Consider the following 21,867-nt stretch of genomic DNA (forward strand, 5'->3'; position numbering starts at 1 on the left):
CTGTAGAGGGTGAGAAACTGCACAAAGTTCCCAATCCCTGAAAGTCAGACTGTCTGGAATTGCCTGTGGTTATTTCTCTGTACTGTTCCACAGAGCCATAAAACACCCCAAGCCCTTCAGGGCAAAGGAGTCAAAATCTAAAAAACAAATACTCTAGTCCCAAAGTCACAAGAAAACATCTGCAAATTGACTCAAATGAATGTAGTCAGGCCACTGGGAGAAACTGCATTCTTGAGATCATTAACTCATGGCATTGTTCAATAAAATATTTTCTTGGAAATTTTGATGATTCAAGGCATAGTTCCATAAAATACTAATAAAAATTTAAGTTGAAAACAGCTGGATTGTTGATGTATTGTTCTCTGGAAAGAGGAAGATTGCCCCTTGGGGCAGTCATTCTATAGTTGCTACCATTTCTTATTTACTATATGTGAAGAACTGTGCTAAGAAGTACTTTATGGACATTTAGCAAACTGAATCTTCATAACCAGCCTATAAGAAAGGTACAATTATCATCCCCAGATTATAGATGTAATAGTTACATATAACAGCTGATGAAATGGAGGCTTGGAAAGATTGAAGGGATGTCTTGGGATTGAGTATCTTCCCTATTGAAGGACCCTCAGGAGTGACCTGATCTCTGTCAGGAGAACTGTCTCCTGGACAGGATCAGGAAGGCCCTGGTGCTGCTTCTAGAAGGCAACTTTTCCAGGGAGGAAAAGAGGGCCCAGGGGTGTGATTCTGGGACACAGCATCCTGAGAACTGAGGGGCAGGTAGGGGGTGTAAAGAAGACTCCTGAGAGAAAGGAAGGAAACAAAAACACAGTCACAATTTATTTATTTATTTTTTTTGCGGTACGCGGGCCTCTCACTGCTGTGGCCTCTCCCGCTGCGGAGCACAGGCTCCGGACGCGCAGGCTCAGCGGCCATGGCTCACGGGCTCAGCCGCTCCACGGCACGTGGGATCCTCCCTGACCGGGGCACGAACCCGTGTCCCCTGCATCGGCAGGCAGACTCTCAACCACTGCGCCACCAGGGAAGCCCAGTCACAATTTATTTTATCCTCAGGCACATCTCAACTAAAAAAATATCGACTCCATTTTTTTTCTTTTTCTCACCACGAGGCTTGTGGGATCTTAGTTCCCTGACCAGGGATTGAACCTGGGCCCTCGGCAGTGAGAGCGCGGAGTCCTAACCACTGGACCACCAGGAAATTCCCTTGACTCCATTTTATAGGTAAGGAACTTAAAGCTTCGAGAGGGTAAGTAGTAATTTCTCCCAAGTCACACAGATGTTAGGAAGGGGGAAGGCCAGAATTTGCCCACAGGGTTATACAATTTCAAAGGCTCCTACCACATTTCCAAAAGAACTCCAGGCATAGCAATGAGAGATTCTTAAGAGATGGGGCTACTGAAAGGCACCCGTTAAAAAGAATGATATCATTCACTGGACAGCTTTCCCTGGCCCTTCTTGTCTGTGTGCGTCGGGAAGCATCCACGCCTGTTATTCAGGGAGCAATTATTCCACTCTCATGGCACATTCAGAGCCATTTGCTTCTCTTCCTTTTCAACCATTTATTTTCCTGCTCCTGTGAGCTCTGTCAGGGCAGAGGGGAAGAGGCAGAATGCTAATCCTCCATTTAGGTAAATTTGGGGAACTGTCTTATGGGGGATATGGTTGAAACAACTGGCTAACATGACATTTTATACAATTTTGTCTGCCTGAATTATCTGGAACCCCCATTAGTTCATTAATTAGTCCCAAGGTAGGTTCAGCAAGAGGTCACACACACGACACAGGGCCTTTATCAGAGGTAAGCTCCATCCTAGAAACTCACAGGGCCAAGATGGTGGCCATTCAGTTTATGGCTGTTCAATAAATAATGATGGTCACTGGCAACTGACTCACCAAACTTTGGTCTTCAAGGAAGAATCATGGACTCCCAGGACTCAAGCCCCTCAAGAGGCTACCTGGACTCACCCAATCTGACCCCTGATCCTGGGAGGGAATTCCCTCTCCAACCTGCAGGACGGATGCCCTGGTCCTTTGCTGTAAGCCCTGCAGTGACGTGGCTCTTAACCTCACCAGGCAGCTCCCAGGACTGGGACCAGGGGACCCTGTTTTTATTTATTTACTTATTTATGGCAGGGGGCTGTTTGTTTTTTACGGCCATGCCTGGTGGCTTTCGGGGATCTTAGTTTCCCCACCAGGGATTGTACCTGGGCCACGGAAGTGAAAGAGCCGAGTCCCCACCATTGGCCCACCAGGGAACTCCCCCAGCGAGCGCTGTTAGAAATCTCTTTCTACATTGAGCTGAAATCAGCCCCCCACTGTGGCTACTACCTAGTTCTGCTCTCTGGAGCTACTCAAAACATGTCTAGGGCTTCCCTGGTGGCACAGTGGTTGAGAGTCCGCCTGCCGATGCAGGGGACGCGGGTTCGTGCCCCGGTCCGGGAAGATCCCACATGCTGCGGAGCGGCTAGGCCTGTGAGCCATGGCCGCTGAGCCTGCGCGTCCGGAGCCTGTGCTCCGCAATGGGAGAGGCCACAACAGTGAGAGGCCCGCGTACCACACACACACACACACACACACACACACACACAAACACACACACACACACCCAAACACACACACACACACACCCAAAAAAACCCAAAAAACAAAACATGTCTAATCCTCTTCTACATGCTAACTCTTCAAGTATCTCAGGACAGCACTCACGTTTCTCTTCTCTGCTCCTCCACTACCCAAGAGTTTAAATGAATTACAGTACACTTTATTTTATCTTTTTAAAGCAAGTAAAAAGACATTACCAATATAATGAAGGACCTGTGCAGCGATCCCCAGTCTCCCACTCCTTCTCCCCACACCCCCTTATATATTTCTGCATACATACATACATACAGGCATACATACTGCTTATATATTTCTTTGGACTGTGGGATCCCAATGCAGAAAAGACGCTGGTGGGAGCATTTATAGTGCAGTGATTAATAGTAGAAAGCAGAAGTCACAGACTAAAGTTTTTTTGTGATGAACATTTACAAACTGTGTCTACCAACTGTGTGACTGTGGGCAATTTATCCAGCCTTTCTCAGTTCTATTTCCTCATTTGTAAAATGGTAATAATAATAGTTATACTTATTGCGCGGGTTGTTTTGGGATTAATCTAGACTGTGCTCCTGAATCATTTATACGCGGCACTTCAAGTAGCTGTTAGAAATGTTTTTTCCCTCACCACCTCACAGACTGGGAAAGGGGCCTAAAAGGGGGTGAGAGTATTACTAGGGGTCGCAGCTAGTTAACATCAGAGCGGAAACCTAAACCCAGATCCCTGATTACACTGGTTGGCCGGGACCCCTTCCTGCTCCCCATCGCGTTCGCGGGTGTCCGCAGACGTCCATCCTGCCAATGCAGATTAGAAACTCACCCCTCATCCCACAGTGCCCACGACACTGGGAAGTCTCTACCAAGTACCGACAATAACTGCAGCGAGCTCGGGTCTTGGCTTTTTGCCATTTAGGAAAGGGGAGGGATGGGGATGGACAACGCTGGCTGGCTCCCTAGGAGTAATTAAAGGTTAAAGGTAGTTTTCGGCCTTACGATCTGAGCGTTCCAGCCGTTTGCATTCAGATACAACTCCTTAGCGGCTGGCGCACCTGGGGCGGCGGAGGCGGGGCCACAGCGTGCGGCGCGGCGGCCGGGGGCGGGGCCTGGACGCCCGGTTTTCCAACCGCTGAGCCGAACTTTGCGTTCCGGCCGCGGGGCGTGGCCTCGCGCAGGTACGTCGAGCTTCTCGAGTTTCACTGAAACTTTTCCAGCTCCGGGAAGGCGTGCGGAGAGGCTCCAATTAGGGGCAGGTGGGAGGGTGGTTTTTCTCTCCTAGCGGCGAGTGGGACTCGAGTTTGGAATCGGTGGCGGTGAATTCCCCGCCCGCCGGGTGTCGGGGCAGCTGGAAGGATGCGAAGCCTGAGCTCTGCGTGGCTGCTGGGGGGCGTCATCCTGCTGGGGACCTCTGCCTCCTGCAATCGCACTGTCCTAGGTGAGAAACTTGGCCAAGGAGGGCTCGTGCGGCTAAGGAGTGGGCGTCCTGGGCACCATGGGCAGGTGGGGGAAGAGGGGCAGGTGCGCGAAGGGTGTTCTGCCGCCGCCGCCAACTCCTCCCGACATCCCGCAGCCTCCTCTCGGCGGCTTTGAAGGGGGATCCCTGCGCCCGGGGAGCAACCAGCTGGGACAAGCGGGAGATGCTGAAGTATACGGAGGGGAAAGGGAGGGAGAGGAGTGCTCGCTTCTACGGAGTACCCAGAGGGCTTAGCCTCTCGGGCCCCGGTGGGTTTCTTCGCAAACATGAAAGTCCTTAAGGACCATTTCGCACACCCTTGAGACTCTTCCGGGCTGTTCTTGCGGGACCCGCGGAGTTAGCGAGTTGATGGCTCAGAGCGGGGTGGCGTGGATGGGAGCCCGCGGCCTGGGAGCTTTCTGCCTCGCTTTTTGCAGCCTCCTTCAACTTTTGGAGACCACTCTTTGGGGTCGGCCCACGGCGTTCAAGACGCCCCCCCGGGGCCTGCAGCTCCTCTGGCACAGGGCACAGCCGCGGTGTTGGAAGTCAGGGCCGGACCCTGCTGGGTTCTTGGGGTGACGAGCGCTCACCCCGAGGTTTAGGCCAGTTGGGCGGATTAATGAATGGAACTTCTTCGACCCTGCTTTACATTCGACCAAGAGATCTTACGGCCCAGGGTTTCCCCGCCCTTCGGTGCCACGCTGGCTGCCGCTCAGGTCTGTAGGCCGGAGGCAGCCCGCCCCAGGAAGGGAACAGCACACGGGAGCCGTCCCTGGCGGCGCTCAGGTGCCAATTTGTGCGCCGCAGCCGGGTTCCACGGGTGTGCTGCCCTGGGTGTGCTCGAAGTTGTTCGGCTGCGGGTGGAGCTTCCCGGGCTGAGCAGGCCTCCGAGGGCGTAGGCACTGTTAAGACTGGTATGGCACTGCTGTGATGCTAAAGGACGCCCCGCTGTTTGGGGCAGCCAGGGTAGCCTTGAAAGGGAAGTTTTAATTTCCCTGCGAAATTTGCAGATCTGTTGTAAAAGGCAGGTTCTCACTTTTATCCTCTTCATAAAGACATTGTAAAAGAGCAAGTCACTGTGAATTTGAATTAGACGGAAGTATGTGATTCTTTTCCCTTTGGAGTTACAGCAAAGGGTATTTGGGTGGATACTTGAAAACTGCACCCCTGGTACACATTTTATTGACAGCATTACCGAATGTAAAATAGTTGGCTGGTGGGAAGCAGCAGCATAGCACAGGGAGATCAGCTCGGAGCTTTGCAATGACCTAGAGGGGTGAGATAGGAAGGGTGGGAGGGAGGCTCAAGAGGGAGGGGATATGGGGACATGTGTATGCATATGGCTGATTCACTTTGTTGTGCAACAGAAATTAACACGGTATTGTGAAGCAATTATATTCCAATAAAGATGTATTAAAAATTTTTTAAAAAGAATAAATGCATTTATTTATTTACAGGAAGTACTGAAACTGTGATGCACACATGTCCGTTTACCCTTATGTTTTAAACTTATAAATTTAAAATTTAGGAGCAAAGCTTAGTATGTGCAAACATTTTTTAAAAATATATGTGGATGTTGATGATTCATCTGTTTTATGATTCAAGCGGTTCTTATAGGAAGCTTTCCCGAGTGTCTGGCTTGTTCTTGTTTACAAAGTGAGGGGCTGGAGCTTGGGGGATTCCTGAAGTATAAGGGGGACTTACTTTAACAACAACAACAAAAATCAAGTTACTTGTTAACCAGAAGTATTTAATATTGCACTTTTTTTTCCCTCCACATATTTTTCCTCCTTTGCAGGGTGTAACTGTCCTAAAGGGTCAGTTAAGTAACAGTGAGTCTTTAGGTAGATGGAGCTTTCCTCACAACTTGAAGCTAGATTGATTTTGATTAAGAAACAGGGCATCACCAGTGTTTCTGCCCTTTAGCACCTGTCTTTGCTTACCCCCTTCGGTTCGACCCTAAGGTGTGCTCCTCAGTTTGCAGCAGGACACATCCTAGGTTTGATTTTTCTTCCCCAAGGTTTTTCCCCAGAAGACTGCCTTATGGAAGGGAACTCAGCCTAGAGTGTAACCTTCTCATTTTACAGATACGGGCCACTGAATTGAGGAGTGAGGGGCAAGGAAAACTGTCCATCAGGCCCCTGCTTTCTTTCTGATCACAACAGTAATCGATAGTTATTTCTGTAAATATGTTTCATCTGTCTCCCCACTAGATCACGTACTCCAGGAGGCCAGGGACCCCTAGCGGCACCTCCATCACCATGGTCCAGCACAGTCTAATTCCCTAAAGGACCTCAGTAAATAGCAAATGAAGAATGAAGTGAAGGGACCTGCCCAGAGTGACCTGGTGGTTGATGGCCGTTCAGCATTTAAGTCGGCTTCTTTCAGACACTTACTGACACTTACTTTTTTCCACCATGTCACGAACCTGAGAAGTCCCCTGTAATGCAGTCATTCCATTTTTCTTTTGGAGACTGAAACTTGTGTTCTTTTTGTAATTGATTTTTAATTATACAAGCTGTATGTGATCACTGTAAAGGAAAAATGAGTCCAAAAAAGGGGTTGCATTAATTAAATCACCCTCAGTATCCAAAGCACTGCTAACATTTTGGTTTCTAGCCTTTCTCATGCTTTCATACATCCGTGCATAAAATACATATTGACAGAGAAATTTTTTTGTACAAGTATGTGTTTATATAAACATCAGTAGCATATCAGTAAATATAAAACATTTTTAGTAACTCTAAAATGTCGTCAATGGATGTATCATAATTTTTAATTGATCCTCTGTTGATAGACACATGGGCTATTTCCAGTGTTTCGTAAGAAGAGAGAACACATAGAACATGAAGATGGGACTTTAAATTTGTGTTTGGTCACCTTCCTGGCCTTGTAGTTACTAATTAACCTTGATAGGCAATGTTTTAGTGAAGTCTGTGTTTGTCTTTCTTATGGTTTTATTAGCTGGACAAGTGTTGAGAGGAAAACAGTTCATCCTGAAAGAACACGAGAAAGTTGACTAAAGTGTACCTAGAGAAGGGGTACCGAGCAACTGAAGCTTTTAGTTTTTTTGATCTATGCTCCCAAAGGTCGGAGCAAAAGAAGATTTGGGGTGAGGAGGATAGTAGGGGAAAGGACACAAGAGGAGAGTTTAAACAAATAAAGGAGCTGCTCTGTACGTGCTTTGGTTGGGAGGGTGGGAAACAGGAGGATGCTTAATATAACAAAGAACAGATAGCATTTTTAAAGTTAAAAGTTTTCCATGCATTTTTTCCCCAAAATTGTACAAATCAGAAGAGTGAAAAAGAAAGCGAAACATCCCCTCTTCTCTCCCCTCTTCACTCTCAACAGACTTCTCTATGCAGAAATATATGTATTTTGTACCAACAGAAGGATCATACTGTACATTCTGTCCTACAGTTATATATTTTTTAACCTAGTAGATCTATTCATGGTCAGTATAAAAAACATCTGTCCATACTTGTGTAGAGGGAATATTATTCATTGTATAATTGCCATAAATTATTGAACTAGCCTTTTGTTTTTCAATGGTCATTGAAACTAACATTTTTGTTTTACCATGGTAAACAATATTCTAGTAAATATTCTTGTACATAGTGTTTTTGTGCACTTCAGCTAGTATATGTGCAGGACAAATTCCTAGCAATAAATTGATGAGTCATAGGGCAAGCACACTGAAAATGTTGACGTTTTTGCCAAGTTGCCCTCCAAATAGATTATACCAACTTGTAAACAACATAGAGGGGGGTGTGAAGTAAAAAAAGTAAGTTTTCCCCTCCCCATCCATTTTACTCTATAGAGATGGCCGTTGTTTATAGTTTAGTGGGTACTTTTCTAGACTTCAGATTTGCAAACAAATTATAATTTTGTTATATAGATGGAAGCATATAATTCTGCCAGTTGCTTTTTTTCAATGGACATATGTGACTATTTCCATTTCAATGCTTATTAAGTAGTGTAGTGTCTGCTATTAATGCTAGGGACTGTGCTGAGGATATGGTAAGTTGGGAATGGTGGTTGATGAATGTTGCTTATTTCCTGTTTGTTTGCAATTTGGGGTGGGGGATGCTGCCTTGAGCATCAGTGGGTGCATATTCTTGTGTACTTGGGCAAGTATTGTTGATTACAGGTCCCAAATGGAGAATGCTTTTGTGTGTTTAAACTTCATATGTACATTTATTTTCATCTTCACTCTCTAAAATAGAAATGATCTTGTCTGGTGTACAGATGGGTTATAGAGTTGGAAGGTGGAATAGCATCAGTTCTAGACAAGTTCTGTGTGTTGGGGTGACTGGGATAGGGTGCTGTACGAGGTAAAAGTCTGTGCACTGTGCTGAAAGGGCTTCAGGGAACTTTGAGCAGCACCTTGACATTTACCAGTGTTAGAACTGACCAGTGTTATACCAAGCAGCATACTGGTTGTGTGCTCTGCCACTGGTACAGTGAACATAGCTAATATGACTGGTATTTCAGATTGAGATCATTCAAGGTCGTATGTTGGAATATTCTCAGGAAATTTTTCTTTCTCTCTCTCTCTCTGAATCCTTCCCTAACTTTTTGTAGTATTTCTTGCTCTTACCCCGCTCCTTTATTTTAGTATTCTTATTTAAAATAGATTTTTATCTCTCTTTACTTGAACCTTCCTGACCTGGCATGTGTTTATATTTATGGAAAACTTTAGGCATGTGAAAGTAGAATATTACAGTGAATCTCAGGTACCTCTCACTCAGCTTTAATAATGATGCCCCAGCCTCCTTCCTGCCCTCCTTCCTGTGTTATTCTTTAACAGCTTTAAGATATAATTTGCAAACCATACAATTCACCTATTCCAAGTCTACAATTCAGTGCATTTTAGAATATTCACAGTTGTCTATCCATCACCACAATCAACTTTAGAATATTTTTATTACCCCATAAGAACACCCCACTCCCCAACGCCCCCTCTTAGCCATCACCCCCCAATTTGCCCCATTCTCCAGCTCCTGACAACCACTAATCTAGTTTTTGTCTATGGATTTGCCTATTCAGGACATTTCTTATGAATGGAATCATATAATACATATTCCTTTGTGACTGACTTCTTTCAAAAGCATAATCTTTTCAAGGTTCATCTGTATTGTAGCATATATCAGTTCTTCATTTCCTTTTATTGCTAAATAATGTTCTATTGTATGCATATACCACATTTTGTCTACCCATTCATCAGTTGATGGACATTTTGTTATTTCTGCTTTGGGGATTTTATGAATAATGCTGTTATGAACATTCCTGTGTAAGTTTCTGTGTGAACACGTGTTTTTATTTGTCCTGGGTGTATACTTAGGAGAAGGAATTGATGGGTCATATGGCAACTCTATGGTGAGCCGTTTCAGGAACTGCCAAATTATTTTGCACAGTGACTGCATCGCTTTACATTCCCACCAGCAGCACCTGAGAGTTCAGTTCCCCTTCTTGTGTTATTTTGAAATAAATCCAGATACAATTTCATCTTAAAATATTTCAGTATGTATTCATAAAAGATGGCAGTTTCCTTTTCAAACATCACCACATAATAACCACTGACAAAAATTGTGTAATATAGTCGAATAGTCTGTGTTCATATTTCTAATTATCTCATAAGTATCATAAATACTATATTAATAGTTTGTTTGAATCAGGATCCAAACAGGATCCACACATTACATAAGGTTAATATTGTCTTAAAAGTCTTTTAATTTATGAGCCCTACCTCCACACCTCTTTCTTGGTTTTTGCCTTGTAATTTATATTTTGAAGAAATGAGGTCCTTTTCCTGCAGCAGTTTCCACCGCCTGGATTTTGCTAACGACATTCTTATGTTATTTAACATGTCCTATTGTCCCCTTTATTTCTATTAATTTGGCAGTTGGATCCAGGGGCTTGTTCCAGATGAGGGTTCATTCATTCTTTTGTTTGTTGTCTCCCCTCTGGAGGCAAATAACGTCTGGTTATCATATTTGTGATGTGGGTAACTCCGGACAATCAATGCTTAGATTTTCTTCCCTTTTATAAAGCAAGTTATGTAATTTTGTTTGTTTGTTTTGGTACCAAGGGAATAAATTGAGCCTTTTTGTGGTAATTAGAAAATCTCGGTGGCTCCATTTTGTAGAAACGCTGTCTGACTCACTGACTTGGTCTCTGGTGGGCTGTTTCTGGGCTGGGTGTCCCAGCTCTCTGAATGGAAGAGTCCTCAGAACAGGGGTCCACTGTCCAATCACCAGCTTTGCCACACCTGCCTCTCCGGAGAGCCGGTAACCGCTTTTCAAACCAATGGAGAATTTATAGGATTCTCTTACACCTCTGAAAGTCTTCCAGAACATGTTAATATTAATACAAATAAATATATAAATTATTAGAGGAGGGACTAGTTCAAAGGGGGGGGGTAAAATGGTAAAATTTTACATTTAAAATTTTCTGTTTGGGCTTCCCTGGTGGCGCAGTGGTTGAGAGTCCGCCTGTCGATGCAGGGGACGCGGGTTCGTGCCCCGGTCCAGGAAGATCCCAGGTGCCGTGGAGCGGCTGGGCCCGTGAGCCGTGGCCGCTGAGCCTGCGCGTCCGGAGCCTGTGCTCCGCAACGGGAGAGGCCACAGCAGTGAGAGGCCCGCGTACCGCAAAAAAAAAAAAAAAAAAAAAAAAAAAAATTTCTGTTTGAGAACAAACGTGTGGAATCCGCACAGGTTAGGTTGGTCTCTATATAGACTCCAGCGCGTAACCTCACGTCGGGTCTCAGAGGCTCAGTGTGATATAGGGGTTAGAACCAGGGAGTCTAGAAACAGACTGCCTTGGGTTGAATCCTGACTCTCCTACCTAACGACTGTTCAGCCTTGGAAAAGTTACTCAGTTTTTTCCAGCTTCAGTTTATGCATCTGGAAAATGTGGCTCTAATAATAGTACCTCCTCATAAGGTGTTGTGAAAGTGAAGTAAGCTAATACACATAAAGTATTGAAAGCAACGCTGGACACGCGATATGAACCCTTATTAAGCTCGGGTGCTTGTTGGTATTAAGGTGCTTTTATTTTTCAGGGTTGCACTCCTGGAATCCCCTGCCGGCGTCTGTGTGGTTTGGGTACTAACTGGGCCAGGCTAGAGCTCTAAAGACATGAGCTGGGCTCTTGATTCTCCTTCCTTTCCTTCATCGGTAGGGCTAGCTGAGCTTTTCAATTCACCCCAGGTGCTAGGTCCAGGGCTCTACCCGGGACCATGGAGATAAGGAAATTAGGAATTAAGGATAAAGGAATTAGGACAGTCCTGGAATTAAACCTGTAATCTCACACAGTGACTCTTGGCATTCTGGCTCCTGGAGCGAGTTCCACAGACATTACCAGTCTATGAATATGTCGTTACTGTTCTCTTATGGTGTGTAAAATCGGTCACTCTGCTAAACTGGTTGTGAAAAACATGTAAGTGGGTCATGAAATCAATGTAGAAGGTGGTGACTGGATTTTATAAGAAGGGAACAGAATACAATAGAAAGTGTTAGAGTGTACCCTGTACAATAAGGCTAATTATTATTTTGTGAAACTTTTTTCCATTATGGATATATGTATCAGAACTGGGTTACCATATAGAATGTTTCTTACTGTGGGTTATGGTCAAGCTTTGAAGAACACTGTAATATGTAGGAATATTATTTTATTTTTTAAATTTAAAAATAATTCATGCTCGGGGCTTCCCTGGGGGAGCAGTGGTTGAGAGTCCCCCTGCCGATGCAGGGGACACGGGTTCGTGCCCCGGTCCAGGAAGATCCCACATGCCGCGGAGCGACTGGGCCCGTGAGCCATGGCCGCTGAGCCTGCACGTCCAGAGCCTGGGCTCCGCAACGGGGGAGGCCACAGCAGGGAGAGGCCCGCGTACCGCACAAAAAAAAAAAAAAAAAAAAAAAAAAAAAAATTCATGCTCTTTTGAAAAAATTATAAAAGAAATTGGAACAAGAGATGAGTCTGTCCTAAGTGTACTAACTTCCTGTGTCTGCCATAACAAATTACCGCAAGCTGTTGTTTTCAGTTAGTAAGAACTTATTTCCTCACAGTTCTGGAGGCCCTTCTCAAGGCTCTAGTAGGGGAGACTCCGTTCCATGCCTCCTCCAGCTATCGGTGGCTGTTGGTATTCCTTGGCATTCCTTAGCTTGTTCCTTGGCTCTACTCCAATCTCTGCCTCCATTTTCACACTGCTTTCTCCTTTCTGTCTTCTTTCTCTCTCAAATCACCCTCTGCCGTTTCTCTTATAAAGACAGTTGTCCTTGGACTTCGGGCCCACCTGGATAATCCAGGATGATCTTCCCATCTCAAGATCCTAATTGCATCTACAAAGACCTTTTTTCTAAATAAGGTAAGGATCACAGATTCTAGGGATTAGGACATGGACATCTCTTTTGGGGGGCTACCCACTCTGCTAAATGAAAAGTGAAGTATTGATCTCTACACCCTTTCATCCTCCACCCACCCTAATCACTGTCACTTCTTAGTAGGAAAGCCTTAAGAGAAGTGAATAAACCTGCTGAACATGGGTACAAAGGTAGGAGAGGAAAAAATGATGACTAAACATACACATTATCAGATAGACTTGTAAGTAGGTTGAACATCCTCCCTGGCATACTGTAGTGCCATGGTGAAGGACTGCTCTTCCCCAGAATTAAAGTCAGATCCTTCCATGTCCTCACATTGTCCCTCACGTTCATCTGCAGGTCCGTGAGCACTTCATTGGCATAGGCTGGCTATGCCATTGGTTTGTGATTTGTAAAGTTTAATTCATAACATGGGGATGAGAGTGGACATTGTTAAAGCTTGCCATGTTACTTGCTTAAAAGTCAGAATACAGATTTGTCTGAACAGAAATCATGCACCTATCCGTCCAGTGACCTTGAGGCCGGAAGGCTTGCCTGCCCTCTGGCTTCCATGGGAAGGTCTCCAGGAAGCTCACACAGAAGTGGGGGATCCCTGCCCACGGCTGAGGCTGTCCTTGTGGCTGGAGAAGGGACTATTATCTCTGTGCTCCTGGGAATCTCGCCGTGTTGGACTTTGGGCTAGGGAGTGACAGGCCAGGCTGGATCCTGTCTTGCGGCCCCAAGTGAGATAGATGGCCATGATGAGAACGGGTAGGAACTAATGAGTGTGGACAGTTTGTAAAAATAAATTGAAATACTGTCACTTTTTTCAAGATTCATAGAAATCAATGTTATATTCTACACATACTTCACAACCCTCCCATAAAAAATACCTGCTGTTAAAAAAAAAAAAAAAAAAAAAAAAAAGCAGCAAGCAAACAAATCCAGACCATAGAAATCCCAGTAATTTCATCACCCAAAGAAAGTGCCCGTAAGTATTTTGTGTACTCCACCTGTCTTCTTCCTTTCTCTTCTTTCACACAGCACAGGAAGCGTTCTTCACCTACACTGCTCTGGGGAAAGGCAGGGCTGCCATAACATGCTGTCCACGCAGGTTCTCTCTCAATCCCTTTCGGTTCATTCTGCTTCTTTTTCTCCTCAGCTGCTCTCCTCCTTTCCTCTTCTGCCCCAAGTTTCAGGTAACTCTTGCGCTTAGCAGCACTGTCTTGTCCGTGACCTTCGCACCGGCCCTTCTGTCTTTCTCTAAAGTGATTTTATTTGGACAAACCAGCATTTCTGTGGAAACGTTGATTTCTGTAATGACCCTTGTCTGCCTTGCCTTTCTTGCGCAGGAACCAGTAGACCCTCTAAAGGAAGAAGTCTCATTGGTTACGTAGATAACTCACCTCAGATCCCTGGGAGAGGAGCAACGGTGGAAGCTGGCTTTTCTGTGGATGAGTTTTCTGCCTCCGTCCTCACTGGAAAACTGACTACCGTCTTTCTTCCAATTGTCTACATGATCGTATTTGTAGTTGGTTTGCCAAGTAATGGCATGGCCCTGTGGGTTTTTCTTTTCCGAACGAAGAAGAAGCACCCTGCTGTGATTTACATGGCCAACCTGGCCTTGGCGGACCTCCTCTCTGTTATCTGGTTCCCTTTGAAGATTGCCTATCACATCCATGGCAACAACTGGATTTACGGGGAATCTCTCTGCAAGGTACTCGTTGGCTTTTTCTACGGCAACATGTACTGCTCCATCCTCTTCATGACCTGTCTCAGTGTGCAGAGATACTGGGTCATCGTGAACCCCATGGTGTACCCCATGAAGAAGGCAAGCATTGCCATCAGTGTCTCCCTGGGAATATGGCTGCTGATTCTGCTGGTTACTATCCCCTTATACGTTGTGAAGCAGACCATCTACATTCCAGCCCTTAACATCACGACCTGTCATGATGTTTTGCCAAAGGAGGTGTTGGTGGGGGACATGTTCAATTATTTCCTCTCTCTGGCCATCGGAATCTTTCTGTTCCCAGCCTTCCTTACGGCCTTTGCCTATGTGCTGATGATCCGGACCCTCCAATCTTCCACCTTGGATAAAAACTCAGGAAAGAAGAGGCAGAGAGCCATCAAGCTCATCGTCACTGTCCTGGCCATGTACCTGATCTGCTTCACTCCTAGTAACCTTCTGCTCGTGGTACATTACTTCCTGATTAAAAACTGGGGCCAGAGCCACGTCTATGCCCTGTACATCATAGCCCTCTGCCTTTCCACCCTCAACAGCTGCATTGACCCCTTTGTCTATTACTTCATTTCACAAGACTTCAGGGATCATGCAAAGAATGCTCTGCTTTGTCGGAGTGTCCGTACTGTAAAGCAGATGCAAGTATCCCTCACATCAATTAAATTCTCTAGGAAATCCAGCTCTTACTCTTCAAGTTCAACCAGTGTTAAAACCTCCTATTGAGTTTTCCAGCTCCTCGGATGGAAGTTATGTAGGGGGATTTGGAACCTGATTAACATTATGGAGATGCTTCTGTTGTTTCCCAACCAAGCGGGTTTCACCACATACATGTATATGCAACGCCTCAGGATTTCTGGGAGCTTCCCTGTTCGCATAAGGAAAGTCCCCCAAATTAACATAGATGTCAGTTTCAGAATTCCTCTACGCAGGTGCTTCTGGAAATGGAACTGATAGAAGCAGACTTTTCAGAAGGTGGAGAAAAGACAGAAACCCAGTGATTTGCAAAGACTAGTATTGGCGTGAAGACCAAGTTCTTAGCTAAAACTACATTTTACATCTGGGGTCAGTCACAACCATGTTAGGGCTTCAGGGCCCTCAGAGATGATTGGTCCAATTGACTGGCTTTAAGGATAAGGAAACTAAAGAGGTGAGGGAGCTGCCCAGAATCAGGTTTCCAACCAATGGCAATAAGTTAGGACTGGATGGTTTTGAATGGTCAGTGGGGTTCTTGTACCACCTCATCAAAATCCTTGTGGATCTTGTTGAAAAATGCAGATTCATTACACTCAGGAATCAGAGCTCAGAGTCTGGGGACAGGGCCCAGGAACCTTCATTTTAACAAGATTTTCGTGCACTCCAAACTTTGGGAACTATTGGTCTGGGTACTGCTTCCACTTGACAAGGGGCCACGGCAGTTTTTGAGAAGAGAAGCAAACAGAATGTTGTGTCTCTTTTATGTTCAGCTTATAGCGAAGTGTGTTTGTTGACTTATTGGGACTTTCAATTATTTATCAATCCTTTGGGCTTTTGTGTGTATCATTATCACTTCAAGGAAAATACAGCAAGGATTTTAAATGTAGAAAAATAAATTCTGTGTAACTTTTTTTTTTCTTTTTTTTTTTTTCTGTGTAACTCTTTACTGACTTCAATGAAATCTTCAGGTTGTCTGAATAATAGATTGTTTCACAACTAGGAATAGTGTTTACCACTTAGTATTTTAAAAAATTATTGTTGGACTATTTATTGCCAGTTTTGTTGACTTGTTATCAAATATGAAATTATAAAGCCGTCATTCGGTTTGAACCACATCTGTTTGGAAAAGAACTGAAATAGTAGTGATTTGCAATGTATTTAAAGAGGTACTTGACTCCAAGCTGACTTTATACAACTGGTGTATTTGTGACCTTTTAAAATAATTGTTTTATTGTATGATTGATTTATAAATAACACATGACTTATTTTTTTACAACTTATCTCTGAATTATGTGGCTTTTGCTTTCATTTTTGTTTTCGAGGGAGGGAGTGAGAGAAGGGAAGCAAAGGCATCACTCTTCTAAGAAGAAATGAAAGTCATTCTCACACCTTATTTTTTACGTAAATAGGGCCATATTATACACATTGCTCTGTGATAATTGTTTTTCTTTTAACCACATTTTAGAATTCTTTCCACGTCTGCATCTATGAATTGACCTCTTTTTTTTTTTTTTTTTTTTTTTGCTGTATGCGGTCCTCTCACTGTTGTGGCCTCTCCCGTTGCAGAGCACAGGCTCCGGACGCGCAGGCTCAGCGGCCATGGCTCACGGGCCCAGCCACTCTACGGCATGTGGGATCTTCCTGGACCAGGGCACGAACCCATGTCCCCTGCATCGGCAGGTGGACTCTCAACCACTGCGCCACCAGGGAAGCCCTGACCTCCATTTTTAAAGGATACAGACTACTTAATATTTTCGGTATATTGTGACGTTTTAGTCATTTACTTATTTCCTACCTATGGCTCCTGAATTTGTTTCTCTCTCTTCCTCTTTTTTTTTTCTTCCTCTTTTAAAACAATGCTGGGCTTCCCTGGTGATGCAGTGGTTAAGAATCCTCCTGCCAGTGCAGGGGACACGGGTTCTAGCCCTGGTCTGGGAAGATCCCACGTGCCGCGGAACTACTGAGCCCACGCGCCACAACTACTGAGCCTGCGTGCCATGACTACTGAAGACCTCGCACCTAGAGCCTGTGCTCCCCAACAAGAGAAGCCACCACAATGAGAAGCCTGCACACCACAGTGAAGAGTAGCCCCCACTCACCGCAACTAGAGAAAGCCTGCGCATGGCAACAAAGACCCAACACAGCCAAAATAAAATAAATAAATTAATTAACTAATTAAAAAAAAAAAAACAGTGCCGCATTGAACATCTGTGTAGACATCTTTGTGAGTATTTCTGTAGGATGAGGTCCTGAAAGTAGAATGGCCAGGTCAAAAGTTATCGATGCCCATTTAAAATTTTGGTAACACTTGCCAAATGGCCTTCAGTAATTTATACTTCTACCAAAAAGTATGTTTGCACCGATTTCCTGAAATGCTCATCCATCAATCTTTTGAAATGTTACCAATCTGATAGGAAAAAAATCTCACTGTTATTTTATTTTTTTAAATTTTTGTGGTACGTGGGCCTCTCACTGTTGTGGCCTCTCCCGTTGCAGAGCACAGGCTCCGGACGCGCAGGCTCAGTGGCCATGGCTCACGGGCCCAGCCGCTCCACGGCATGTGGGATCTTCCCGGACCGGGGCACGAACCCGTGTCTCCTGCATCAGCAGGCGGACTCTCAACCGCTGCGCCACCAGGGAAGCCCTGTTATTTTAGTTTGTATTGAAGCAGCACAGCTTAGTAGCTGCCAGGCAGGGCTGAATTCTGACTCCATCATTTCTTTGTTTTGATTAACTTAGAGAAGATGCTTCTCTGTGCTTCAGTTTCCTCATTTGTAAAATGAGGATAATAGTATCTTATAGAGTTATTAGGATTAAATGTTTGACTCATATATGCTCATAAATTTTATGTAACATTATTACTGTTACTCCCTAACTACTGATGTGATCTCATTTCTGATTTGCCCCCTTTCACTTCAGTGCCAGATACACCCTGCCTTCCTTGCTGGCTCTGCTTTCAATCTCATAGGCTGTCTCATAGTGGGGTTCCTGTTTTTATAGGTGGGAAAGCAAAAGATGGTGGACACAGGATAAAAGGGAGAAGAAACAAATGGCTCTCCGGGGCCCTGCAGGTGGTCTGGGCTCATCCAATGGAAAACCAAAAAAATTTTTTTTGGTATTTGCTATTTTTTAAGCGATTTAAAAAAATTAATTAATTATTTATTTTTGTCTGTGTTGGGTCTTCATTGCTGCACACAGGCTTTCTCTAGTTGTGGTGAGTGGGGGCTACTCTTCGTTGCAGTACTTAGGCTTCTCATTGCAGTGGCTTCTCTTGTTGCGGAGCACGGGTTCTAGGTGCACAGGCTTCAGTAGTTGGGGCATGTGGGCTCAGTAGTTGTGGCTCATGGGCTCTAGAGCGCAGGCTCAGTAGTTGTGGTGCACGGGCTTAGTTGCTCCGCAGCATGTGGGATCTTCCCAGACTAGGGATCGAGCCCGTGTCCCCTGCACTGGCAGGCAGATTCTTTTTTTTTTTTTAATTAAATTTATTTTTATTTTTTACTGTGTTGGTCTTTGTTGCTGCGCGCCGGCTTTCTCTAGTTGCGGTGAGCAGAGGCTGCTCTTTGTTGCAGTGCGCGGGCTTCTCATTGTGGTGGCTTCTCTTGTTGTGGAGCATGGGCTCTAGGTGCAAGGGTTTCAGTAGTTGTGGCTCGCGGGCTCTACAGCACAGGCTCAGTAGCTGTGGCGCACGGGCTTAGTTGCACCGCAGCATTCCCGAGCCAGGGCTCGAACACTTGTCCCCTGCATCGGCAGGTGGACTCTCAACAACTGCGCCACCAGGGAAGTACCTGCTGTTTCTTTTTTTGTTGTTTGTTTTGTTTTGTTTTTTGCACGGTGTGCGGGCCTCTCCCATTGCGGCCTCTCCCATTGTGGAGCACAGGCTCCGGACGCGCAGGCTCAGTGGCCATGGCTCATGGCCCCAGCCACTCTACGGCATGTGGGATCTTCCCGGACCGGGACACGAACCCATGTCGCCTGCATCGGCAGGCAGACTCTCAACCACTGTGCCACCAGGGAAGCCCCCTGCTGTTTCTTAATTAGTCATTTTTATAATACATGCTGATGGTTAAAAAAATCAAACTGAATAAAAATATATAAAATAAAGAAGTTTACTTCTTTGCTACTCATGCCCATTCTTATTTCTCAGAGGGAACTAACTTTTATAATTTATAGAAGATATATGTATTTTATATGTATGTATGTTATACTCTTAAAATAATGAATATGTATGTGTATGTAAATACATATATGTGCATGTATGTCAACTTCTAAATCAATTCATATGGATCTTCCTCATTATTTTCAGTGCCTAGGTAGTATTCCGTGCACAGGTGATCATAATTTAATCACTACCTATCGAAGAAGTATTTTTCTTGGTTCATTTTCACCAAGTCTGTGAATCTACATTAAGAAGTATAAAAAAAAAAGATTTGGGAAATAGAATCATGAGTGTTTGTTTGCTAGAGCAAATTCTTTTCCAATCATGTTTGTTTCTTTTGCCTTTGAGGAGTAGCTCACAAAGGTCTTGTTCTACCTGAATCAGGCCCCTGACGGGAGGGAGGAGGAACTCTGAACCTGAGCTTGGAAGTGCCCTGAATGTTCTTGTCTTTGCTCTGTGCCCCCAGTCTTAGTGCGCTCTGATTTTTCTAAACTATCTGAATACTTGAATGTTGCACTCCTTTGGCTCCATTGACTAAAGGAGAGCTCTCTGAATTTGAAAGTGAATGTGGATTGTCCCACTGTGTGGGACACATGTTAAACTGGCTTGATTGGAGTTATTTGGGCATTTCTCTGTATGTCATTTCAGTTGTTTGTAGCAGGAGTTTCAGAGGTAATTAATTTCCCGGTTATCAAGATTTCATAAATCCTGGGGCTATAATCTCATCAGTATGCACAGTTTACTGATTACAACTTTGTTCCTGTAGCTTTAACCCTCTGGAGGCCCTTGGAGGACTGGAATGTATTACCAAATCAAAGGTACAGTTCATCATACTGTTCCCTGGTCTCATTAAAATCATGGGTCTGCTGCAGAGCTTGGCTGTTGTCTTAAAAAGCGAAGTTTCTGATTTCACACTAGTCAAAGGCATGTGTCTAGTCCATCCCCGCTCCTAATTCTGAAGGGGAAAAAACCAGACCCTGAGGGATCTGGTCCTCCATTTTATCCAAAGCCTTGGAGTGTCACTGAGATGGTTGTTTAAATAATTGGAGTCACTCAGGTCATACTTTGGAAATGCCTTTTTTTGAGGGAGAGTGTGATGAATTCTGTGGTTTGGGTATGAGCTGCCTTTGCCTCTACCTGTTGGTCAATCTGCAATATTTCCCAGTGTCTGTCTTTATTGGCGAGAAATTAGGCACAACCAGTTCTGCACCGCCTCCTGCAGAAAAGACAGCCCTAGCCTGTGGGCTCCACGAACTCTAGTTAAGCCATCAGCACCCAGCAAGTGTGAGTGGTTCATTCACTCATTCCACAATTATTGCAACATTGTTGCCGTATTAAATGCAACATTCTAACTGTGGGATTAATGTTCTCAGTGAAATTAATCAATATTTAAAAAAATACTCCGGTATTTGGGTTAATGGAAGGCCTTTAAAGAAGAGCCTATTCTAAAGCCAGGTCTTGAGAGTGGAAGAAAGTCAAGGAAAACAAAAGGACAAGAAGGCTTAGGAAGGGCCATTATTGTGGCTTCTCTCTTAGTATTGTGATGCTTAAACCTTTCAAAAACTAAACCTAAAAATTATATAAGTAATACGTGGTTCTTGTAAATAAATCTGAGAATATAAGAGCATATACTGAAAAGTGGACCCATCCATGTCAGAACCTAGTTACTCCCTTTGTGCATCCTTTGAAGTATTTTTTATGCATGAATAAGTATAAGTACCTATATGCTTCTTTTTAAAAGTAAAAGAATTATGTATGTTATTTATGCATAATCAATTTCCTCAAAACTTAGTGGCTTAAAGAAACAAACATTTGCTAACTGGCACAGTTTCTGTGGGTCATGAACTGAGGAGCAGTTTAGCCATGTGGTTCTTGCTTGGGATCTCACGAGGTTGCAGTCATCTGAAGGCTTGACTGGGGCTGGAGGATCCACTTCCAGTGTGGCTTCCTCACAGGGCTGGCACGTTGATGCTGGCTGGTGGCAGGAAGCCTTGGTTCCTCTCCATGAGGGCTTCTCCACAGGCCTGCTCAAGTGATCTCATAACACGAAGGTGGGCCTCCCCCAAAATAGGTGATCCAGAGAACAAGGAGGACATGCAATGACCTTTAGAACCCAGCCTCAGAAGTCACACCATCATCTCCACCTTACTCTACTGGTCACACAGACTAACTCCAATTCACTTTGGGAGGGGACTACATAAGAGCGCAAATAGCAGGAGTCGAGGATCACCGAGGGCCATATTGGAGGCTGGCTACCACACTGTATATGAACGCATCTTGGACATTATTTCCATATCAGCATTTAGAGATTGACCTCATTATTTTAAATGGTTGTATCCATTGTGTGGATATACTATATAAGGAATCCTCCAGCTTTTAGGTTGTTTCCAGTTTTTTGCTATACTTGTATTGCTAGTCAGGCAATCTTTGGGTGAATATCTTCTTATATCTTTACATACTTGTTCATTCAGTATTCTTCCACCATGTACTATGTGCCAAGTCATGCTCAAGGCAGTGAGGGATATTGTGGAGAACAAAATAGACAAGATCCCTGTTCTCACTGAGTTGACTTTCTGATTGGGCAGAGACCAGAAATAAGACAAATATCTACTAGTAGTAAATTCTAAGAGGGGGCAAATGTTAAGAATACTAGGGTTTCAGGGAAGGTTTCAAAGAGGGTGGAATTTAAGTTGCAATATAAAGGACAAGAAAGCCAGCCCTTGGAGGATCCCAAGCAAGGGCTTCATGGGAATGGATGAGGGGAATAAGAGTATGAGCAAATAGGTTGGAGAGACAGGCAGGTGCTGGATAACTGAAGGGATTTGTAAGGGAGTAAGGAGCTTGACTTTCCTTC

At 44.5% G+C, this 21,867-nt stretch overlaps 1 protein-coding gene across 1 annotated transcript; it reads left to right on the top strand.

The window, feature by feature from the left end:
• The first annotated feature begins 3,780 nt into the window (after nucleotides 1-3,780).
• Nucleotides 3,781-16,131, top strand: F2RL1 (F2R like trypsin receptor 1). The gene is made up of 2 exons (XM_059061393.2): nucleotides 3,781-4,042; nucleotides 13,776-16,131. Exons 1-2 carry the CDS (start codon nucleotides 3,961-3,963, stop codon nucleotides 14,885-14,887), a joined length of 1,194 nt encoding a protein of 397 aa, XP_058917376.1. The 5' UTR covers nucleotides 3,781-3,960; the 3' UTR covers nucleotides 14,888-16,131.
• Nucleotides 16,132-21,867: the final 5,736 nt, after the last annotated feature.

Source organism: Kogia breviceps, chromosome 4, assembly GCF_026419965.1.
Source record: "Kogia breviceps isolate mKogBre1 chromosome 4, mKogBre1 haplotype 1, whole genome shotgun sequence".
Lineage (NCBI taxonomy): Eukaryota > Metazoa > Chordata > Mammalia > Artiodactyla > Physeteridae > Kogia > Kogia breviceps.

What these genes read in the sequence shown, in the direction of transcription:
- F2RL1 (XM_059061393.2), top strand. Translation starts at nt 3,961, where the DNA reads ATGCGAAGCCTGAGCTCTGCGTGGCTGCTGGGGGGCGTCATCCTGCTG. An exon ending in CTGCAATCGCACTGTCCTAG is followed by an intron (nt 4,043 to 13,775) that starts GTGAGAAACTTG and finishes TTTCTTGCGCAG; the next exon opens with GAACCAGTAGACCCTCTAAA.